Source organism: Ricinus communis, chromosome 3, assembly GCF_019578655.1.
Source record: "Ricinus communis isolate WT05 ecotype wild-type chromosome 3, ASM1957865v1, whole genome shotgun sequence".
Lineage (NCBI taxonomy): Eukaryota > Viridiplantae > Streptophyta > Magnoliopsida > Malpighiales > Euphorbiaceae > Ricinus > Ricinus communis.
The window spans coordinates 30,051,564-30,072,581 of record NC_063258.1 but is presented as its reverse complement, the minus strand read 5'-3'; the positions used below and the strand labels follow the sequence as shown (position 1 = coordinate 30,072,581).

The 21,018-nt window shown below is 31.7% G+C and overlaps 3 protein-coding genes across 7 annotated transcripts; 2 read left to right on the top strand and 1 right to left on the bottom strand.

The window, feature by feature from the left end:
- Nucleotides 1-9,903: 9,903 nt before the first annotated feature.
- LOC8281199 (heat shock factor protein HSF30) lies at nt 9,904-12,408 on the top strand. Of its 4 annotated transcripts, none has more exons than XM_025156828.2 (3): nt 9,904-10,483; nt 11,034-11,854; nt 12,202-12,408. In XM_025156828.2, exons 1-3 carry the CDS (start codon nt 10,202-10,204, stop codon nt 12,251-12,253), a joined length of 1,155 nt encoding a protein of 384 aa, XP_025012596.2. In that variant the 5' UTR covers nt 9,904-10,201; the 3' UTR covers nt 12,254-12,408. The 4 variants fall into 4 exon arrangements, 1 of the variants encoding a protein (XP_025012596.2); XR_003078665.2 differs by having other exon boundaries at nt 9,907-10,483; nt 11,034-11,954; XR_007215163.1 differs by having other exon boundaries at nt 9,907-10,483; nt 11,034-11,954; nt 12,047-12,408.
- LOC8274543 (cytochrome P450 711A1) lies at nt 12,250-16,861 on the top strand. 2 transcript variants are annotated; one of them, XM_015717469.3, is made up of 5 exons: nt 12,250-12,388; nt 14,420-14,572; nt 15,165-15,948; nt 16,237-16,332; nt 16,409-16,861. In XM_015717469.3, the coding sequence occupies exons 2-5, from the start codon at nt 14,427-14,429 to the stop codon at nt 16,736-16,738; spliced, it is 1,356 nt and encodes a 451-aa protein (XP_015572955.1). In that variant the 5' UTR covers nt 12,250-12,388; nt 14,420-14,426; the 3' UTR covers nt 16,739-16,861. The 2 variants fall into 2 exon arrangements, with proteins under 2 accessions (XP_015572955.1, XP_002516084.2); XM_002516038.4 differs by lacking the exon at nt 12,250-12,388 and adding an exon at nt 13,199-13,785.
- Nucleotides 16,862-17,010: 149 nt separating this feature from the next.
- LOC8274544 (protein IQ-DOMAIN 6) lies at nt 17,011-19,706 on the bottom strand. The gene is made up of 5 exons (XM_002516039.4): nt 19,059-19,706; nt 18,689-18,931; nt 18,171-18,398; nt 17,963-18,076; nt 17,011-17,858 (listed from the first exon to the last, which is right to left on the bottom strand). Exons 1-5 carry the CDS (start codon nt 19,122-19,124, stop codon nt 17,151-17,153), a joined length of 1,359 nt encoding a protein of 452 aa, XP_002516085.1. The 5' UTR covers nt 19,125-19,706; the 3' UTR covers nt 17,011-17,150.
- Between the last annotated feature and the right edge of the window lie 1,312 nt (nt 19,707-21,018).

Here is a 21,018-nt window from a genome sequence, read left to right as displayed (position 1 = left end):
TTATTTTGTTTACTAGTTGCTTTCAGAAGTATTTAATAAGCTTTTATTTCCAGGAAAAAGGACATTTACATGCTTTTGTTAGCTACAAAGAGATATCTACCATTTCATGTCCTCTGCAGCATATACAAAAAAAAAAAAAAAAAAATAGAACCATTTAAAAAGATAACACAAATAAATTTTTTTATCTAAATGATTGATATATATTAATTAATTTTAAATATTAAATTATATGTCAATCATCAAATAAATAACACAGTTATAATACATGTTACTTTTCTAGCTATTGTAATATATACATAAACTTAGATAAAAGAACTTCATAAAAATAAGTTAAACAATTAGATATTTGTTTTCTTTTTAACTTACCCCTTATTTGTATTAAAGAAAATGGATCCAAAATGAACATGTTAGCAACTTCCCACCACACAATAATTTTAGAAAAGACATCCAAGATTTTAGATTTCAGTCTTTTCATATGGTTACTAGAGAAGCTTTGCGATTGTATCATATTGATTAAAAAGTAAAAAAAATAAAATAAAATTATATTCAACTATGGCAAGCGCTTAATAAGATTACTTGCACGTATCTAGCAAACAAGATGAACATATTATTATACATGGAAAGTAGATATTTTATGTTTAAGATGTTTGGGCAACAAAGTAAAAGATACGAATAGTTCGATGGACAACAGCCTAACACTGTCTGCAAAAAATGACAAACGGTGATGACCTAATAATTTTGATTTTATACACACACACACTCAGACTCTCCCTGCGAATCTTTGGAAAAGAAAGAAAGGAAAAGATCATTGAATTGGGTGGCTGTGGAAAGAAGATTCATATCTGAAGGACACAACTAGTGTACATGAATCATGATTTTGTAAAATGAAAATGGGGAAGAAGAAGAGTGGACCCAAAAATGCAAATACTGAAATACCCATCTTCGAATTTGTTTAGTATATAGGAGTCAATTTTGATTGTAGAAGGACGTGGGAATTGTGTTGTGGTCACCATGCACCAGGTCAAACGCTTGAGATCAAAGTCTTTAATAAGTGTTTGGGGGATCGTCAGCCAAACACGATCTTTCTTTAAGGTATTGACTGTTTCTTTCATGGAAGATATTGCAATTTTCTTTCGAGCCTAGAAAAATGTTAGGCCATGCCTGCCTTATTTCCAATGTATATTAAAGGAGGAAGAAAAAGAAAAGCTGATTTGGATGGCACAAAAGAACCGGCAAAAACAGGAATTGGCAGGCACCTTACTTGCTTTCATCATGAGTATACATCTTTCTTTTCTTTTCTTTTTTTCTTTTTGGGGGAAAAGAAGTCGGATATGACGATCTTTATTACATATGCAAATGGCAAAAAGAAGAAGGGGTTCTGTGTTGTCAACTTTCAGAACCAGAAATCTATTTCTGATACAGGGCTGCAAAGCAGCACTCGTAAGCATCTCCCATTGTGCTTCTTGAAGGCGCTATGACCCGTAATCAATTGGTGCACCAGAAAATTCAAAACTCCAAATTACTTATAATTTTTTAAGTTGAGAATTCATAATGAATGTAAGCTAAAGGATCACATAAATTAATTCTTAATGACATAAGGAGGGTGATGATGTTTTTTTCTTGAAACCAAAAGACTTTTATTAAGAAGAATCAGAAACAGCAAAAGCAAGAGCAGCCTCCAAGAAGGCGATGGCGTGATTGCCAATAGTAAGAACTAGCATCTAATGGGTTACCTTAACTAACACATCAGCAGCACTATTTGCTTTCTTTTTCATAAACTAACACACAGAAATACGTCTGAACTAGAAAGTAAAGCACAAAAGTCTAAAATGATTAAGCTAAACTCTGCTAAATCCGAAAATGACGAATAATGGTATCCACAGCTTGCTTAGACTCAGTCTCAACGATGAAGATTGGACGAAGATGAATGAATGACCCATGATAGAGCTTCCAACAAAATTGAAGAGTCGTGTTATATAAATTACAGTAATGTAGTTGCCTACAACCCGATTGGATGAAGATTTTCTAAATTTTTTAGAGTTTAAAGAGTTTTGAAATCTCTAATCCACATTTGAGAAGAAAGTAATGATAAAAAAAAAAAAAAAAAGTTTTAAGAATTAAATTAATTACTAATTATTACTATAAATTAAATATTAACAAATTAAGCTTAAAACATAAAAATAAATTGATAGACAAATTTTAATATTATTATATTTGATCTCACACAAAAATTATGATATGAATCTTAATATTTTACTGTTTCTATGTATTTATTGTTGAATGTACACTGATGCTTCAACTTATGCAAAGTTTTATATAAACAACGAATTTAAACCTATTTAGATTTAATATATCTTACTCAAAATTAATGTGGAAACTCAAAAAATTAAAAATATTGGCCTAAGAATTCTTTTACCAAAATAAAAATAAAAATAAAAAGCAGCTCATTTCGCATAAAGGTAAAGTTCTAGCTCACCTAGTTGTGGCAAATATTATCGTGACAAACCAATCATGCACGGAAAGCTTTTTCTAATAAATAAAAAAATATATATATTCCTACATGGGGTGAATAGTAGAAGATTAAATAAAAATCTGTATTACAATGTGAGGTAACGTATGGGTGGGAGAGACTCCGGAGGATTCCATTTCCCATGGTTTAGAAGAAGCTGAAACCAGCCACACACTGGCGCCACTTGAACCAATAACTAATGTGTCCGTACCTTCCAGAAGCTCTGATGATGCACCCAGGAGGTGGACACACAAAAAAAGTGTACAACTATTCTTAGCCATGGATCCACATTACCATTTCAGTTTTAGTTCCTTAATCAACACGCTGAAACTAGATATTATTACTCTTTTAACAATTTATTCATTTTATCGGTTGGTGACGGAAACATCATCCCCTCACCATAGGCGCACGTTCCCTTCTTCACAAACACAGTACGTCCTTTGGTTGCTTAATTAGATTGTCGGTGCCGCTGCCCTTTTTCTCTCTTTTTTCTCTTCTCTAACTTATATTAGAGGTTTAGCCGTTCCTGTTACTTGATTATAAAATTTTATAAAAAGTGTAATATTTTATAATTTATTTAAAATATTTTTAAAATAATAATGAGTTAAATTTTTTTAAATTTTTTTTAATATTTATAATTTTATTAACGTATTAATATAAAAATTATATTTTAGATTATTTATTAATTAATTTTAATATTGTATTAAATTAATATAATAATATAATTGATATTACTACTTTTAAAATTAAAAATTAATTTATTTTTGAAATATTATTTTTATAGAATTAAAATCATAATCTAATTAAAAATTGATATATTAGTTAATATAATATTAAAATATAACTAATAATATCTTTTTAAGAGTATTAATTGTTTAATTAAAAAATAAATTATTAAAAATTGATATATTAGTTAATATAATATTAAAATATAACTAATAATATCTTTTTAAGAGTATTAATTGTTTAATTAAAAAATAAATTATTAAAAATTTATTTAATATTAATATATTATATTTATAATTAAAAATAAAATTTAATTAGAATATAATTTATTAATTAATAAACTAATATATAAATTATATTTTATATCTCATAATAAATATATATTAAATATAAAATTTTCATATTTTAAGAAATATATGTTAAAAATATTTAAATTGTAGAAATTAAAAAAAAAATATATATATATATATATATATAAACCGTTGACCGGTAGAGAACGAAAAGAAAGAGTGACACATGGGTGACGTAGTGAGATATGACAGTGGCAGGTCATGATGGACCCACCAGTGACTTCATGATCTGAATCTTTGTCGGCTCATAAGTGCAAGTTAGTTCCACCCGCTAGGGCATCTCCAAGACCGGTACATTTTTTTATTTATCTTAAATTTTATTATAATCAATACATTCTACCAATTAATACTGTCCATTTTTACTTTTTCATTACCTAAGATTAGTAAAGAACAAAAGAAAAAAATAGAACTGTTATTCCTTATAAAATATAAAATCAAGAGTAAAATTTAAATGTTTATAAGACTTAAATACTTTAAATAATTTTCATATTTGAATATTTATTAAAGTATTTTAAATAGATTTTCATACTTAAGTATTTATTGAAGTATTTGTTATTACAGTAAGAAATACCTTTTATTGCTAATGTACCATAAAAGCCTTTCTTTAGCTGTATTATATTGAATAATGGAATATAGTAGAAATGGTTTTTTAATAATAGAGATAAATTTAAAATAGTACCGCATGTTTTTCTATTTTATAATTTGAATTATATGATTTTTTTTAAGATAAAAAGTAATATTTAATTATAGATTGTGACAAAAAAAATCTCAACCTTGAAAAATTTTGATTTATAACTATTTAACTATTTTTACTCTAATCACTTATTATTATCAAGTACTCATATTTGATAATATGAATTTGAAGTTTTAACAACTTTTAATTTTATTATTTGAAGTTAAATCACAATTTAAAAGGTTTTTATTTGAATGAGATAACGGTCAAACAATGACGTTTTAAATTATTAAACTTTAAATTTTTATTATCAAACACGAGAAATATAATAATGGCAGTTGATTCGAATAAAAATAACTAAATTTTTACCAATTAATACTTTTAAATTGTGAAATATCTCTTTTTATCATAATTTTTAATTACATATCTTTTTTTTTAGAAAAAGCTACATATTTTAAGTTCACAAATGGTAAAAGGTATTATTTTGTATTTATCCCTTAATAATATTTTCTATATGTAAAAGTATTCTAATTTAAGTTTAGTAAAACTATTTGTATTTTTCTCTTTATTTAATTTTTATAAACATTAATAATTTAATTATTTCAAAATATTTGGATATAATAAATAGAAAATTAGTTATACATTTATTAAAATTAAAACAATAAATAAAATTGACTCTCAAAATATAAATAGTCTAACCAATTCTTTATAACAAACCCTCAACGACATATAAATTATTTAATATATATATGGAGAATGTTTTAAGGTCAAATTTACTTTTTTAAAAAATGCCTTTTTTTTATGTCTAATTCTATTATATAACTTAAAATATAGATTTAGTCATTTACAGTAGTTTATTAGTTAATATTTTCAATGAAATCATATAAATTAATATTAGAAATAGTAAAGTAACTTTTTGTCTTTTCAATAATAAAAATAAAAAATGGTATTTCTAAGATAAGAAATTATTTGTTTAAAAGAAAATTAATAATTAGATTAAGGATTATTTTAAATTCGTATTTAAATAATGAATAGTTGTGTAATTAAAAATACTAAATATATAATATAATTAGACTTCACGGATTTAAAAATATATGGATTAACACGAGAAGTAAGTGTAGGAAAAATAAGGTATGCCGTAGCAAGCGAAGAATGATTATCATTATGAGTTGAGTTGGGTGAGATTCTTGTAGCCATGGGAAACGACAGAGGTTAATGGGTCCTTCGGTTCATTTATATAAGTGTTAGAGGGTCCTTTTCCTCAAGCCCTCATATAGGCATAATGAGGGGAAAAAGCCCTTTCAATTCAATTCAATCCAATCCATTCATTTCATCTTCTTTCAGTTCTTCCTTTTTGTTGTACACTTTTGACATTTGAGATTCTTTTTTCTTTTATATCTTTTTTACAAACTTTTTCAGTTTTTAAATATCTCAATTTCTTTATTGATTGGAATTATTAAATATTTGTCTAGTTTCAGGTATCAAACTTTATTTTATTTTGAGAACACATTCATTTACTATTAGACTATATCTGATATGACGTAACGAAACATGTAATAGAATCATAGTTACACCGTCAACCACCGAATTCAAGTGACCGGTGATTTGATTCTGCCAATTGACGATTAAATTCTGATAATCAATGACCGAATTTCGATATCCAATAATATTTTTTTAAAAAACTAATTTTAATATTATTTTTAAATAATTTATTTTAATATTTTATTTCTATACTATTATAAATAAATTAAATATTAAAATAAAAGGTTATAATTACATTAGAATCCATATATTTTTTGATATAATCATGATAATGAAATGATGAATATATTACATTTTATTACTTTTTGAATTTCATTATTTAATTGATTATGTTATATTCTATTACGCTCTACCAAACATAGCCTTAGAAATTTATTTAAATAATTATCATATCTTTTTTTGGCTTGCAAACACGTAGACATTTGTTCAAAAGGAAAGGTTCTTTTACAGCTTTGTAATTGTACTATCTTAATTTTCATAAATTCAATTAAAAGAACTTTTTATATTGTTTTCTTCATTCGAAAGCCTTTCATCATTATAATAATTTGTGAGTTAAATTATTGTACCAAAATAAATATTCTTTTTAAGTTAGATTAGTTGTTCTCTTGACGGGATTATATAATTTGGTGGCTATCAAAATATGAACTGAAGAGATATAACGAAATTGGAGGTTAACAAATGGAAGCTATTTTTTTTTGCTTTTGTTGATTTTAGTTGAAGGAAAGAAAACAATACCTATGTATGGGGATGGTTCCAAAGATTAACATTTGTTGCGAGAGGAGTCATAAAGTATAATACCTATGTATGTGGTTTAAAGAAATCGGAAGAGAAAACAATGGAAAGAAAAGGATAATCTGTTTTACAAAAAAAGATAATTTCAATTTTAAAAAGTCTCCATTTACGAGGATTCAGTCATTTTCATTTCGACTGGTAATTATTATCATGTTATCCGTATTTAATGATATAAGTTTGAAGCTTAATAATTTGTAATTCAAATATTTAGTTATTAAATTACAGTTGAATAAATTAGTAATTCGGTGAGACCAATTTAACGATCAAATAATAACATTTTAAGTTGTTAAGCTATAAATTGAAATTATCAAACATAAAAAATATAATAACGATGGCTTATCAAAATAGAGATTAATATTTTTTAACGGTGAAATATTTTTTATTAATAATCTTAAACTATATATTCATTTTTATATAAAAAAATTATATACTGAAAATTATTAAATAATAAAACAATAAGTTAGTATTGCTGTGTTAAGAATGATGTTTGATTTCGTATGAAGTGGGGGAAGTAGGTACATAAGAAAGGAACAAAAGTAGAAGGTGGTTCTTACAAAGATGATGTGTCAAATGTTGGATCCCATTTTCTTAATGCATGTGATGGTAGTTTAATTTAACCCTTCCTTTGAGTAGGGACTTGCTATTGCGTTTTATAGAAAATAGGGGCCTTATTAGACAAAAAAAAAGTAAATTAAGTACCAACTTGAGATTTCGCTTAAACATGATGGGATAAAAAATCTACCTCTTGCCCCCATTTTATTTACACAAATTTTAGAAGAACTCCATATCCACGAATCACTACACTTTTACCCCATTTTTACATATGCTGAGAAGACGCAGCTACCTTTACATGTACATGTTTTCATTTCATGAATTAAATAATTTATTTTTCTTTTTCACGCGTACTCTATGATATTTTTCTTACAACTACAAAAGATGGAGAGATAATATAAAAAGAATGCATTTGATGAATTTTGTATTTATATTTTTTAATTTTAAAAAATAATAAATTAATGGCAGGGATCTGTCATCATATAAAGAGAGAACTTGTAAATGGGCAGCAAAATGAGGTTGTCATATAGTTAAAAGAAGAAAAAAACATTTGGTGGTAGGCCTCCTCCCTCTTTAAACATTTTTTACAATTATTTCATCGTCTCCTATTAGCTTCTTTTGTTTTTTTGCTTTCTTGATGTTATTTGACATTTTGATGTTACATCGCTACTATAGATATTTAATTAAATTTTAGTTATATTAAAAAATTTTAAAATATATTTTATCGTCTATAAGAGTTACTCTAAATATATATAATAAAAATTTAAATAGAATTGAACTCAAATTTTTTTAATGAAATTAAAACCTATAGTTTATGTTTTTACCATGAATTAGACAATTCAATAATTCTAGTCTTTTCAATTAAATAAATAAATTATAAACTTAAAATCAAACTAAATAGTAATATCAATTTTGTTCTTTTTCTCTTGGAATTATGCTCACCGAATTAGAAGCAAAGACGAGAACCGTTCATTGGTGAACGTTTGTTGTGCGCATGTGAATTTTATTTTTGTCTTTTCTACTTATTCTTTTCTTTTCCTTTTAGTGTTTTTATTTCTTTCTTTTGAATAATTTCCACAATTGAGAAATGGTCCTCGTCTAGTTGTCTTTTTTCGTTTGAGACCCGACGAATTCTTTCACCTTGTAATTATTCCTATCAAATAAAAAGTGTTTAAAGAATATTAATCGTTTATTCGGGTGTTATACTGTTATTATTATTATTAAATTGATAAGTATAATCTAATAAATTTTTAATATTAATATTAATTTATAATATTTTTAAAAATAATAATAAACTAACTATTTATAAATATTTTTAATTCTTTTAAAATTTATTAATTTAATAATATAAAAATTACTTTTAAAATATATATTAATTAAATTTATTATTATATAAATTAATACTATCAATATAATATTTTTAGATTAAAAATTTATTATATAATCAAAACATTAATTTATTATTGGGTATAATATTAATATTTAAAATATTATTTCTTAGAATTAGAATTATTATCTAATTAAAAAATAATTTATTAATTAATATAATATTAGAATACAATTAATATATTATTTCTATAATAGAATTAATATTATTATTTTATTAAAAGTTATTTATTAACTAATATAATATTAAAATATAATATATTATTCTTTAAAATTAAAATTAGTGTTTAGTTAAGAATGTAACATATTAATTAAAAAAAGTGTAAAATTATATATAAATTTAAATTTTATGTATTAAAAATAAATATAAAAATATTTATGTATAAAAGAATTTTAAGTATTAAAAATTAATAAATGAATATATGGACAGAGATTGAGGATTGAACCCCAAGACTTTTCTCCTTCAGGAGCCTGTGGCCTCGAGTCCACTAACATGACCCGTCAGAAGTGAGCTTGAACAAATAATTATGGTTCGTCCACTTATTGAGCCCAAGTGGCTGACACTAGGGTGCATAGGAACCGAGCATAAAAATCCAATCTAGCCCATGTTTATTATTGTCACCGTTTCCGTTTAATTGGGCTACGTCCACATGAAAATCTATAAAACCACCACATCATCACCATATTACATGTATGATCTTTCCAGAACAAATTCAGATATTTCTAGAACGTTTCAAGGTTCATCGTCAGAAACCTGCCATCTGTCCTGCACTTGTTTTTGGGTTGCATGCTGCTTTCTTTTTTAAATGTTTCAAGAAGTCCAATTCACTTCTAATTAAATCACATTACCGCGAATATTATATGCAATAACGGATTGAAATATATAATTGTTTTAGATTTTAAAATTAAGTAATTAATATATACATATATATATATACATACAAAATAATTTAACATAAATAAATATTATTTTTTTATTAATTTAATACATAAATGGAAAAGATATATCAACTACGTAGAACTTTTCCTTGATTAAAGGTGCATATAACTAGACCAAGTTGTATTATTTTCAAAATCATAGTGCAGTACTTCTCATCCAAAAAGAGGTCCAGAGCTCTAGAGGGTCCAAGTCATAAGTCATCTCAATTTGGTACCAACTTTTTGCATGATCGGGCTGGACATGTAAGACTATCCTCCAACTAATTACAATTAAATTTGTTCAAATTTAATGACTGAAAATTTCTATCTATTACATCCGAATTATGTGACACCAAGTCTATTGTCTCTATCGATCCACCTAAACAGCACGCCATGGCACCATATAGTAACTTCCGGAATAGTACAGAATGTTCCAGAACTTTCAGGATTTCGTCTGAACTCTGTTTCTCGGACAAGTGTCTGATATTTCGGAGGTTTTTTAGAATAAGCCGACACTAAATCTCTTTCGGGAATACTTCTTCCCTTTAAATTAAACAAACACTTCACTAAAAGTACTCACCAGATCATACTTAACTCTACAAGAATCAAAATTTTTAAACAAAACTCAATTCTCTAATGACTATGCAAGTGAACTAAATCACCCCAGACACTCAAATTCCTTCGGCAAAATTCAGACCTTTATTAGTAAACCTAAAGAAAAGGCACATAAAAGAACCAAACTTTAGCAAAGCTATGGAGAGAGTTGTAGCAGTTAAAGAAGAAACTACTACTTCTTATTCGTCTTCGAGCTTATCTCCTCAACCAAAGGAGGGATTGCACGAAATGGGTCCACCTCCATTTCTTACAAAGACATTTGAAATGGTAGAGGACCCATCAACTGACTCAGTGGTTTCATGGAGTAGAGCTCGTAATAGCTTCATTGTTTGGGACTCTCATAAGTTCTCTACTACTCTGCTTCCCAAGTACTTCAAGCACAGTAATTTCTCGAGCTTCATTCGCCAGCTTAACACATATGTAAGTACTAAAGTTTCAGTATTTGGTTATGGATCTTGTAGTCTTGGGAATGTAAGTTGTGTTTGTGATGGAATATCGAACTTGGGCTTTATTGTTGTAGTCTTGTAGATGCTGTGTTTGTGAAAAAGGGCAGAGTATTATTTTAACTGCGATAACTTCTCTGAAATATATTAATTATGGTTATAGAATAACATAATGAAACTAGTCGTTAGTTCATTACTTCCTCCAGATAAACAAAACGTAATTTTCTTGAGAGATACACTGATAAAGGCTGAATTTGATACAATTCTTTCAATCTGATAAAGACTGAATTTGCTATAACTCATTCAATTGTAGAACTTATAGCTACTGATTTTGTTAAAAAATAGTATTAATAGTTATCCCTTAATTTTTTAAGCTTTAATTTTTACGTTTGTTTTAGTTGTCTGTTCTTCCCTGAATCATTTATCGTTAACTGTACTACGGCTAAAATCCTGCATTTCTTGTGCTACTCGTATTTGATATGTTGGACAATGTATGCCGATCACATTGCTGTTGCTGTTTGATGCAGGGTTTCAGAAAGATTGATCCTGACCGATGGGAATTTGCAAATGAAGGGTTTTTAGGAGGGCAGAAGCATCTACTGAAGACTATCAAGAGAAGAAGACATGTGTCCCAGAGTATGCAACAGCAAAGTGGAGGAGCTTATGTTGAATTAGGAAAATTTGGATTGGATGGTGAGCTTGAAAGGTTAAAGAGAGACAGGAACGTGCTAACGGTGGAGATTATAAGGCTTAGGCAGCAGCAACAACAGTCGAGGGAACAAATTGCTGCAATGGAGGATAGATTATTAAGTACAGAGAAAAAACAGCAGCAGATAACAGCATTCCTTGCTAAAGCCCTCAACAACCCATCTTTTATCCAGCAATTTGCTCAAAGGAGTGCACAAAGGGAAGAATTGAGAGGTGTTGGAGTTGGGCACAAGCGGAGACTTGCTGCGAGCCCAAGTGTGGAAAATTTGGAAGAAGAAGCTGCTTCTGGTTCCGTGGGTATTGGCCAAGTAGTGGATTACACAGATGAAGGGTTGGAAACCATGGGAACAGAGATAGAAACGTTTCTGTCAGCTGCTTTGGACAATGAATCAAGTACTGATGTTAGGGACTCAATAGCAGGTTCTGGACAAGGGAGTAGTGGTATGGACAAATTGGGATCTTTTAATGAGACTGCTTGGGAGGACTTGCTGAATGATGATATAATTGCCCAAAATCCTGATGAAGAAACCATTCCTAGCGAAGAAGCAGAACTTGATGTGGAAGTTGAGGATTTGGTTGCGAATCCTGAGGACTGGGGCGAGGATTTGCAAGACCTGGTGGATCAAATGGGTTATCTAAGGTCAACGCCATGAATTAACAAATTGCTATTATGCAATGGTTACGAACTTGACATGGTGTTCTGAGTTGGTCTCTGCAACTCCATTCCTGTTTCTGTAGTGGTATGCTTATGCATCTTGGTTTGGTTTGCATTTCTTCAAAGTGTTGTTTGCTTTATTTGTGACATAAAAGAGCATTGTTTTCCATTCAGCAGGGGATGGTGAAAGTTGCAGTGAGGCCGACAGATGTTTCCCATTCCTCCATATCCTTCAATTATAATATAGCATTTCTGTATTCAACGCAGACTTTGCTTAAATTCTTCCGGAAATTTTTTAATTCTATTTGATTATTCTCTACTTCATTTTGCAGGGGGGCTAACCAACAAAGATCTAGGAGGGGTTTCAATCCTGGTCTCATTTAAGGAGGATCTGAAATCTACATGCCGTCTACACAAGCTCTTCTTGTCAAATATTTGCAATCAAATAGTCTAGTCCCTGTACATTCTGTCGGTGCATAGTTTGTTCTGCTGTATACATTCACAGAAAGTTCAATGGAGGTAATAATTGATTTTGTCTATGTACACTCTTCTCACTGGTTTCTAAAATTTCATGGTCTCTTGTGTTGCGAGGTTGGCATTTATCACAGTACTATTGTCTCATGGCAAGCTGTGCGTACAGCAGACATCAATGCTGTTTATAACAGATTCCTTAAAGAATTTATACTTGTCTTGATATGCAATTTTAAGGGATTTGATGCGTGTTGCCTTTCCCATAAATCCTTGTCACCCTTATCCAGAATTCAACGAAATTCAAACCTAAATGATGCTGTTGAGGAAGATTAAGATGGATCATTTTATAAAGGTAGCAGTGATATGGAAATCTATGTCTTTATCGATCCATGTCGAAAGCCACTAAATTATATATTGGCGGTAGATAAAGCATACACATGACTGGACGTCTTTCTTTCTGTATTATTCATGCTGATGTTCATGTATGAGCAGTTCAAATAAAAAAGAAAGAAAATTGCTCTGTATGAGGACAAAATCACAGGAAGGAATATTAATGGTTTCTAGAGTTTGCATATTCCTCTTCTGTACAAAGGCAACAATTGTCCAAAGGGAACGAGTGCCTTTTGCGCACCACTGCCTGAGAAAAACAAGAATAATAGCTTTGCATATATCAAACACTCATTCCCATTAACAAAATAAATAAATAAATAAATAAATTTTTAGTTCTTTGCAAGTGTATTTCTTAATCTGTTGAAGTTATTATTCCGTTTGGGCAGATTTAGCTGGAATACTATAGCATAAATAAAAGACACCTAATTCGACTGTATGAGATCATGATACCTTACTCTCTAATGTTCTTTAAATTGTTGTCAATTCTCAAAATTAACGGCTAGTTTTAATCGTACCATAATATACAACAGTAATAGACAAAAGGATGGTGAATGATTTTGGTTAATTTTAATAAACACTCATGAGAGGGTATCAATTTCATGGATGTAATCATTAGAATCAGTACAAAGGACCCAATTGCTCAAAAAGGTGCTAACAGAGGCAGACAGCCAATACCCTTCCCATTTCCAATCTTTTCAACTCAAATGACTACAATCTGCAAGAAAGTATATATATAGATATATACGACCACTCTCCTTCTATCTCATCTCTCAAAAAGAGAGCTTCGAAAGGTTGATGATGATGATGATGGGTTTTGGTCTAATTCAAGAAGCTTTCTTTTCTACTTGTAGTAATAGTACCAGTGTTACTATAGTACTCGCTTTAGTTTTCACAGCTTTGGCAATAGTATTGGGCTACTTGTATAAGCCGTTCTGGGGTGTTAGGAGGGTACCAGGCCCTCCATCAGTCCCACTTTTAGGACATCTTCCCTTGCTTGCTAAGTATGGTCCTGATGTTTTCTCTGTTCTTGCTAAACAATATGGTCCCATTTTCAGGTCAGTTTTCAACTTCTGCTTCTTGAGCTCGTTGATTATCATGTTGGGATTTTGAACAAGTTCCTTTCTTTCTTTCTTTGTTGTGCGAGTGTGTGTGGTGGTTTGGAAAGAAATTTGTATTTTTCTTAAGAAGGAGAATTTTAGGTACGTTTAGCGAAAGAGAAATTATTAATAGAAATGTTGTTGTCCCACAAATGTTTATGGGTCGTGTGAGAGAGATGATATCATGATTCTTGATGAAACTATAACATTGGTTAGGATGAAGGAAGAGACTTTTAGATATGTGGCTATGCATTTGCCATTCCCATGTTCGATTTTTGGGCCAAGTGATTGAATTAAGCAAGTTTTGTTTTTTCTTTCTTTCAGAATTTAACATATAATCCTCAGATATGTTGATCTTTAACTAGTTCATTATATCTGAATTCAAGAAATTCTGATGAGTTTTTCTTTAATAAAGATATCCTACTAGCTATAGACAGTGGATCGAAGATCCAATAATTATTTTAAGGTATTTTTGGTGTTAAGGTCAGGCGCCTGTTTTTGCTGTGCCAATTTGATTAAAACAGTGAAGCACAAATAATTTGGTAAAGCCACTAATGATTGGGGTTATGTGGTTGTAATTGCTATGGAGCAGATTTCATATGGGAAGACAACCATTAATAATAGTAGCAGATCCAGAGCTTTGTAAAGAAGTTGGAATAAAAAAATTCAAAGACATTTCAAACAGAAGCATTCCCTCTCCTATCGCAGCTTCTCCTCTTCATAAAAAAGGTCTCTTCTTCACCAGGTAATATGATCAACGAAACTATCCCTTATTTGACCTATCATTATGACTATTACCTCATTTAGCCCCATATACTAACATGAATCCTCTAATAGTATGCCGGCCACCATGCCTAGCTTAGAAAACTAATCATTCATTGCCATGGCCGAACCATCTAGGCTTGGTTTTATTAACCCTTTTTTGAACCATCTTGTTGTTTTATTTTAACATAGGAAGGGAAAAAAGAACATGCAATAGTGAATCAAATAAAATCCCAGTTATTTTGTTTTAGTTTCGTTCTTTTTGGGAGGCCTAAATTATTGTAAAAACTCTAATAAATCTAGTAAGAGTAGAATTTGATTTCCCCCCTTTCCAGAAGAAATCAGGTCTTGATATGAGACTGATATCGGAAATTATTTGCAGTTGGAAAGATTTTTGATAACATGAAGCAGTAGTTCTGCTCCCTCCTCAGACATTTGAGAGGGAAAACCCCAGTTCTTCTCCAGACTAGCAATTTCACCTTTCGATATACCAATTGAGTTAACTGTTCTACTAGTAATATATTTAAGATTTTTGAATTGATGATGGTATGTCCTTATGGAACTTGAGTTTGCAGGGATTCCAGATGGTCAACCATGCGAAATACTATATTATCAGTTTACCAGCCATCACACTTGGCCAGCCTAGTGCCCACTATGCAATCATTCATCGAGTCTGCAACTGCTAATTTCCAGTCCTCTAAGGATGAAGACATTACTTTCTCCAATCTCTCTCTCAAACTGGCCACAGATGTTATAGGACAAGCTGCATTTGGAGTTGATTTTGGCCTCTCTAAGCCTCAGTCAACCACTGATTCAGCCAACACTTTTCGTAACCAAGAGAATGGGAAAGAAGTCTCAGACTTCATCAATCAACATGTCTACTCAACAACTCAACTTAAGATGGACTTATCAGGTTCCTTTTCTATTATAATTGGCCTTCTTATCCCTATTCTGCAAGAGCCCTTTAGGCAGATTCTAAAGCGAATTCCTGGAACTATGGACTGGAAAGTGGATAGGACTAACAAGAATATAAGTGGTAAGTTGGATGAGATTGTTACTAAGAGAATGAAGGACAAAAACCGAGGTTCAAAGGACTTCTTATCACTAATACTAAGTGCAAGGGAGTCTGAGACTCTGTCCAAAAATGTTTTCTCTCCGGATTACATCAGTGCAGTTACCTATGAGCACCTTCTTGCTGGGTCAGCCACAACGGCATTCACATTGTCTTCTATCGTTTATTTAGTTGCTGGACATCCAGAAGTTGAGAAAAAGTTACTTGCAGAAATTGATGTGTTTGGCCCACCTGATCAGACGCCAACGTCCCAGGATCTTCAAACTAGGTTTCCCTATCTTGACCAGGCAAGTCTCATGAACTTAAAATGGTCAACAGAACACCATAATTAGATTTCTATCCTTTACCTGAAGTGGTAGTATAGCATTTCCAACTTTTGATACATAATATAAAGGGCAAATGATACAGTGAGAACGTGCAACGTGCATGCCGTACCGTGTGGATGTTTTTATTATTGTTCAATTCAAATATTCTCATCGGATTGCATGTGTACAAAATATTTTTGATCTCTGGTATTCTAGGTGTATGTTGCCAATTTATGGATATTAAAGTATTATGTGCTCGTTTGATTTTAGGTTATCAAAGAGGCCATGAGATTCTATGTTGTTTCCCCATTAGTTGCCAGAGAGACATCAAAAGAAGTAGAGATAGGAGGTTACCTTCTCCCAAAGGTACGGCTGTAAAATAAGAATGTTGGTGCAGAAATGCTCTGGATGCATGCTCATCCATTCATTTTGTTTTAAGCAGGGCACATGGGTCTGGTTAGCCCTTGGAGTTCTAGCAAAAGATCCAAAGAACTTCCCAGAGCCGGACAAATTCAAGCCAGAGAGGTTTGATCCAAAATGCGAAGAAGAAAAACAAAGGCATCCTTATGCTCTGATACCATTTGGAATAGGGCCAAGAGCTTGCATAGGCCAAAAATTTTCCCTACAAGAACTGAAGCTCTCATTGATACACCTATATCGAAAATACATATTCAGGCATTCCCCTAACATGGAAAAACCTCTGGAACTTGAATACGGCATTGTTCTCAACTTCAAGCATGGTGTAAAGCTTAGAGTTATAAAACGAAATTGAAGAATAATTCATGTAGTGGCAGGCTGTTCTCTGTAATGTCTCTGATGCCAAGCAATGAACAATTGGCATATGTTTACTTACCAAGTAATATCATGGAAGGAGCAGGCATAGTTTCACAGAAAATATGGCACTGTCATATTTAAACTATTAGAAGGCAGCTATCCTTTATATCTTCTAGATTAATCCAGGTTCTGCTACTGCTATCATTCGAATGATCTTTGGTTGCGAAGAAGATAAGACGTTGGGGGGATAATGTATACAAAAATAATCCCTTAATAAACAAAATAATAATATTAATAATAAACAAAATAAGTTGGATACAGCTAATTAATTGCATAAATACTCCTAATTAATTCACACTCTCAGTAATGCAGACCAACAAGCTGTTGAACTTCCTGCAACATAATTCATTCTAATCATACAAAGGATAGTCCATTCCTCTAAACTGTTTCATGGAATTCTTGTCCAATCTTGTTGGCAGACCAAGTGGTTTAGACAGATTTACTGAAGAAGGATCGGAACCAGCACTGCTCTTCGAATCTCCATTAGAGAATGCAGCTGACCTTCTGAGAAACTGAAACTCATCCATGGATTGCCTTTGAATTCTGTTAGATAAGTGATTGTATATTTTCCTCTTTGCCTTAGTTGACTCGGTAAGGTTCATATAGTTTGGCCTACTATTACCACTCTCCTCTGTTCTATCTGAGGCCAAACCTGTATTCCCTGAAATTGGTGTTGCAGAAGTACAAATTGAAGATGAAGCTGAGCTCTCATCACAACGAAATTCAGAGCTTGGACTGGATGATGAGCGAGTAACATGCCCAATTGGAGGTTTTGCAGAGATTCTAGTGGTAACATTGTTCTTCCTGACTTTCACAAAGCTTTGTTCAGAAGATTTTGAATGTTTCATCACGAGTGAGTCTGCACAGGATTTTGGTGGTGGAGTTGAATCAGAAGGGTCATTCTGCGATTGTTCCATCAATCTAGTCTCCCATGGCTTGGCTGCCATCCAACGTTCTAGCCAACTCCATCCCCAACTGTTCTTATCAAACTCATGATTCTTGAAAGAGGATAATGAGCTATTGCTTCGACCGTTCGAACTGGGGTTGGATCTCCATTGCTGAGAAATTAAACAAAATTGGTAAAAGAAACACTTAGCAATCCGGTGAAAAGAATGAGGGGGCTAATATAAGTCACTCAAAGATGGTAATACATTTGAATTACCTTCTGAGCAAGAGAGTAAGCAATTGCTCTTTCTCTCTTGAACGCACCTTCTTGCCTCATTTGTAGCTTTGTCTTGACATCTTCTAATGTCCCCTTGCTATCACACCAGCCTTCCTGAAAATATTACAACAGTTTATTTTAACCATTGCAACATAAATATAATCTCGAAGGACTAAAACTATAAACCAGCAAAATAGATCATAAATACCTCAGCCTGTTTCAAGAGATCAGCTTTGCTTCTGTGTTCGTCTAGCATTTTCTGCACAGCCTGTCCTTCAATGGACATGCGCACACGTCGAGCCCTTACTCGAGCCTGTACCCGGACAAGAGCCTGCATGCACCTAAGTGTCACTGCAGCCTGTTTTCTCACTTGTCTACCTCTAACTAAAGCTTGAAGCCTCACTACTCCTTTCAGTGCCCTCAAAGCCCTTCTTGCCTAAAAATAAGTCGCATAATTATAAAGGATTCACCACATAGTATTCCAGAACAGATCTTCAGCTTTCTAAAGATATTGTAACTCTACACGTTAAATATAAAGTTTTAATAAATTCAAATCAACCGCTTAGCCATTTTTTTCCCTCACTTTTTTGTGTAGATTTAATTAAGTTCTTTTAGATTTTGAGAAAGTAAAGCTGACGCGATGTCCCAAATTAGGATATTTAACTATCTGTGTCATTTTCTTAGCAATCAAACACATAAAGGTCTAACAAGGATAACCACATTTACCAAGAATCCACGAAAAGCAGTTTGAATACGAATTGCAGCCCATTCCTGCCTCACAACCCTGAAATCCTTAGGAGGAGCTCGAACCACAGTAGCCATTGCAGCAGAAAAAGCATCAGTCAATGGTGAAGATCCTGAAGCTTCAGATGCTGCTCTATGGTTCCCTTTAAATCCCTTCCAAGAACTCAAATCACCAGAAGAGCTTCTCCATAACTTCCATTTCTTGCTTTTACCATTCACCTTCTCCTAGAGAAAGAAGAACAACCATTGTTAGCATATACAAAATTCTTTACATATTAGATCCAGTAAAAAATGAAAAAAAAGAAACTCAAGATTTTCTTTTTTCGTTTTGGAGGTTAAGTTTACAGCTTACATAGTCTTCTTTATCACTCTTTTTGAGACCTATAAGAGATTTTACCCATTTCCCTGATGCACCCATCGATGAATAAGTCTTGCTCAAACAGAGCAGCAATCAAAACACAGTTCTTTTAGATATAAAGCACCTAAACACTTCACAAAGAAAGAAACTTTTTTTTTTTTTTAAAGTCAAATAAAATGGTACAAGGTATTTGAGGGAAAGAGAAAACAGCGAAGTGTTTGAAAAATAAAAAGATCCAAAGAGCTAAAAGAAAGAAAGTAACTTGCGAGAAAAGTTCATAAAAATTGGAGAAAATAGCATTCTTGAAGCAACAATAGTTAAAAAAAGATAGAGAAAGGTTATTCTAGAACAAAACTTTGCCAAGAAACACAAGATGGGTAGCAATAAAAAACTGAAAATGTAGAGAGAGAGAGAGAGAAGACGTGGGTATGAAGATGGGTTTAGTGAGTAAAATGGGGTTAATTGTTTTTGTTCGTGGGGTTACATTGGTCCAATAATGTGCCGTTTGATATTTTGAAATTCAAAAGAACAACAGACAAAACGACTCGTCCCGCTCGATTTCCCTGTGGAGGACCGTGAGATTCTTTAGTCCTGTCTTTGCCACATTATTTCGAAACTAGCCCCATGTACCTTTTGTTTTTTGGTATTATTCATGAAAAGGCACAAAGCCTTTGAAAATATATATGAAGAAAGAAGAAAGGCCTAAAAGCATGCCGACAATACAATCTTTCTTTAGCCAGTGATGTGAAGATCTGGTTTTCTTGCATGAGAATAACAAATAATAATATTAAGTAAAGACAGGATCAAAGCCTTGAAGCAATTCTGTATCCGTCCACTTTCTTACTGTCTTTGCTAATCAGTTGGACAATGCTATAGAAAGTCACATGGCTAATGCTTATCTCAGGTATTTTTCAATTGGTTCAATACTTGCAAATTGCCAAAATGGAGTTTGAATTTAGAAGCATGCATGTATTTGGAATTGGATCTGTTCTCAAATCCAACTTCACTTTTGCAGTGGCTACCAATTGGTTGGATTTGGCCTAATAGTAACAGACTGCTCAAATTTGAATTCACATATACACTTCATTCGCTAAATGAGTTCTTTGTAAGGCTAAAGGGTCAATGTAGCCTCGCATTATGTTTCAAGATGCATTTCACTTCCTTTAGCCCACGTTTGGGAAGCTACTGAAAGTTAGGGAAAGGAAAAGAGAAAATGGAAATGGGATGGGCAATGAAAGGGAAAACCAAGGGAATGAATATAAACATGAATTGGTCATTATTCTTTCCACCATTTTTAATTCTACCCAAATAAGATGGGGAAAGGAAATCACTAATCTCTTTCTTTTCTTTTCTCTATCCTTTCCCATGTTTTTTCTCCCAAAACAAAGTGTTAATTAATGCGGGCTTCACTCTGGCACCTACTCCAATGAAGGGTCAAAATCATCATATCATAAAGAACATATCTTCATAACCTAATTAATTTCCATCAACATGGTGGATGTTGGATAAGGACAGCATACAGGTGTGCGCCAATGAACATCAGAATCAGCATTAATTGAAACACAGTCGGGTTGGAGCTAGAGCTAGTGTGTGTGTTTAGCATAGCTTGCAAGGCCAGCTCTAATACCTGCCTTAAGCCGCAGGTTATTTAGCGCGAATTTGCAAGCATCGAGAGAGAATACAGCTCACATCAACAAATAAACCAATGGATGAATTTCAATACTGATAATGGAAAATGGAGCAACATTTTTAAGACAAAAGTAATGGCATTGAAAGTAGTGAGCTGACCTGACCTGATATTAAGCTATAGCTTGTTTTTTTTTTTAACTGCCCAGGTCAAGTGCCTCTGTCAGGCATTGACACCGAGGTTGAATACTCTTTTTACTGGTAGTTTGCAGGCAACTTGGCCTTTTCCTTCTTTGTACTAGTAAAGATTTTAAAATCCCATTTTGAC

What these genes read in the sequence shown, in the direction of transcription:
- LOC8281199 (XM_025156828.2), top strand. Translation starts at nt 10,202, where the DNA reads ATGGAGAGAGTTGTAGCAGTTAAAGAAGAAACTACTACTTCTTATTCG. An exon ending in TTCGCCAGCTTAACACATAT is followed by an intron (nt 10,484 to 11,033) that starts GTAAGTACTAAA and finishes TGTTTGATGCAG; the next exon opens with GGTTTCAGAAAGATTGATCC. An exon ending in GATCAAATGGGTTATCTAAG is followed by an intron (nt 11,855 to 12,201) that starts GTCAACGCCATG and finishes TTCATTTTGCAG; the next exon opens with GGGGGCTAACCAACAAAGAT.
- LOC8274543 (XM_002516038.4), top strand. Translation starts at nt 13,526, where the DNA reads ATGATGATGATGATGGGTTTTGGTCTAATTCAAGAAGCTTTCTTTTCT. An exon ending in CAATATGGTCCCATTTTCAG is followed by an intron (nt 13,786 to 14,419) that starts GTCAGTTTTCAA and finishes GCTATGGAGCAG; the next exon opens with ATTTCATATGGGAAGACAAC. An exon ending in AAAGGTCTCTTCTTCACCAG is followed by an intron (nt 14,573 to 15,164) that starts GTAATATGATCA and finishes TTGAGTTTGCAG; the next exon opens with GGATTCCAGATGGTCAACCA.
- LOC8274544 (XM_002516039.4), bottom strand. Translation starts at nt 19,124, where the DNA reads ATGGGTGCATCAGGGAAATGGGTAAAATCTCTTATAGGTCTCAAAAAG. An exon ending in AGAGTGATAAAGAAGACTAT is followed by an intron (nt 18,932 to 19,058) that starts GTAAGCTGTAAA and finishes TTCTTTCTCTAG; the next exon opens with GAGAAGGTGAATGGTAAAAG. An exon ending in CTGCTTTTCGTGGATTCTTG is followed by an intron (nt 18,399 to 18,688) that starts GTAAATGTGGTT and finishes ACTTATTTTTAG; the next exon opens with GCAAGAAGGGCTTTGAGGGC.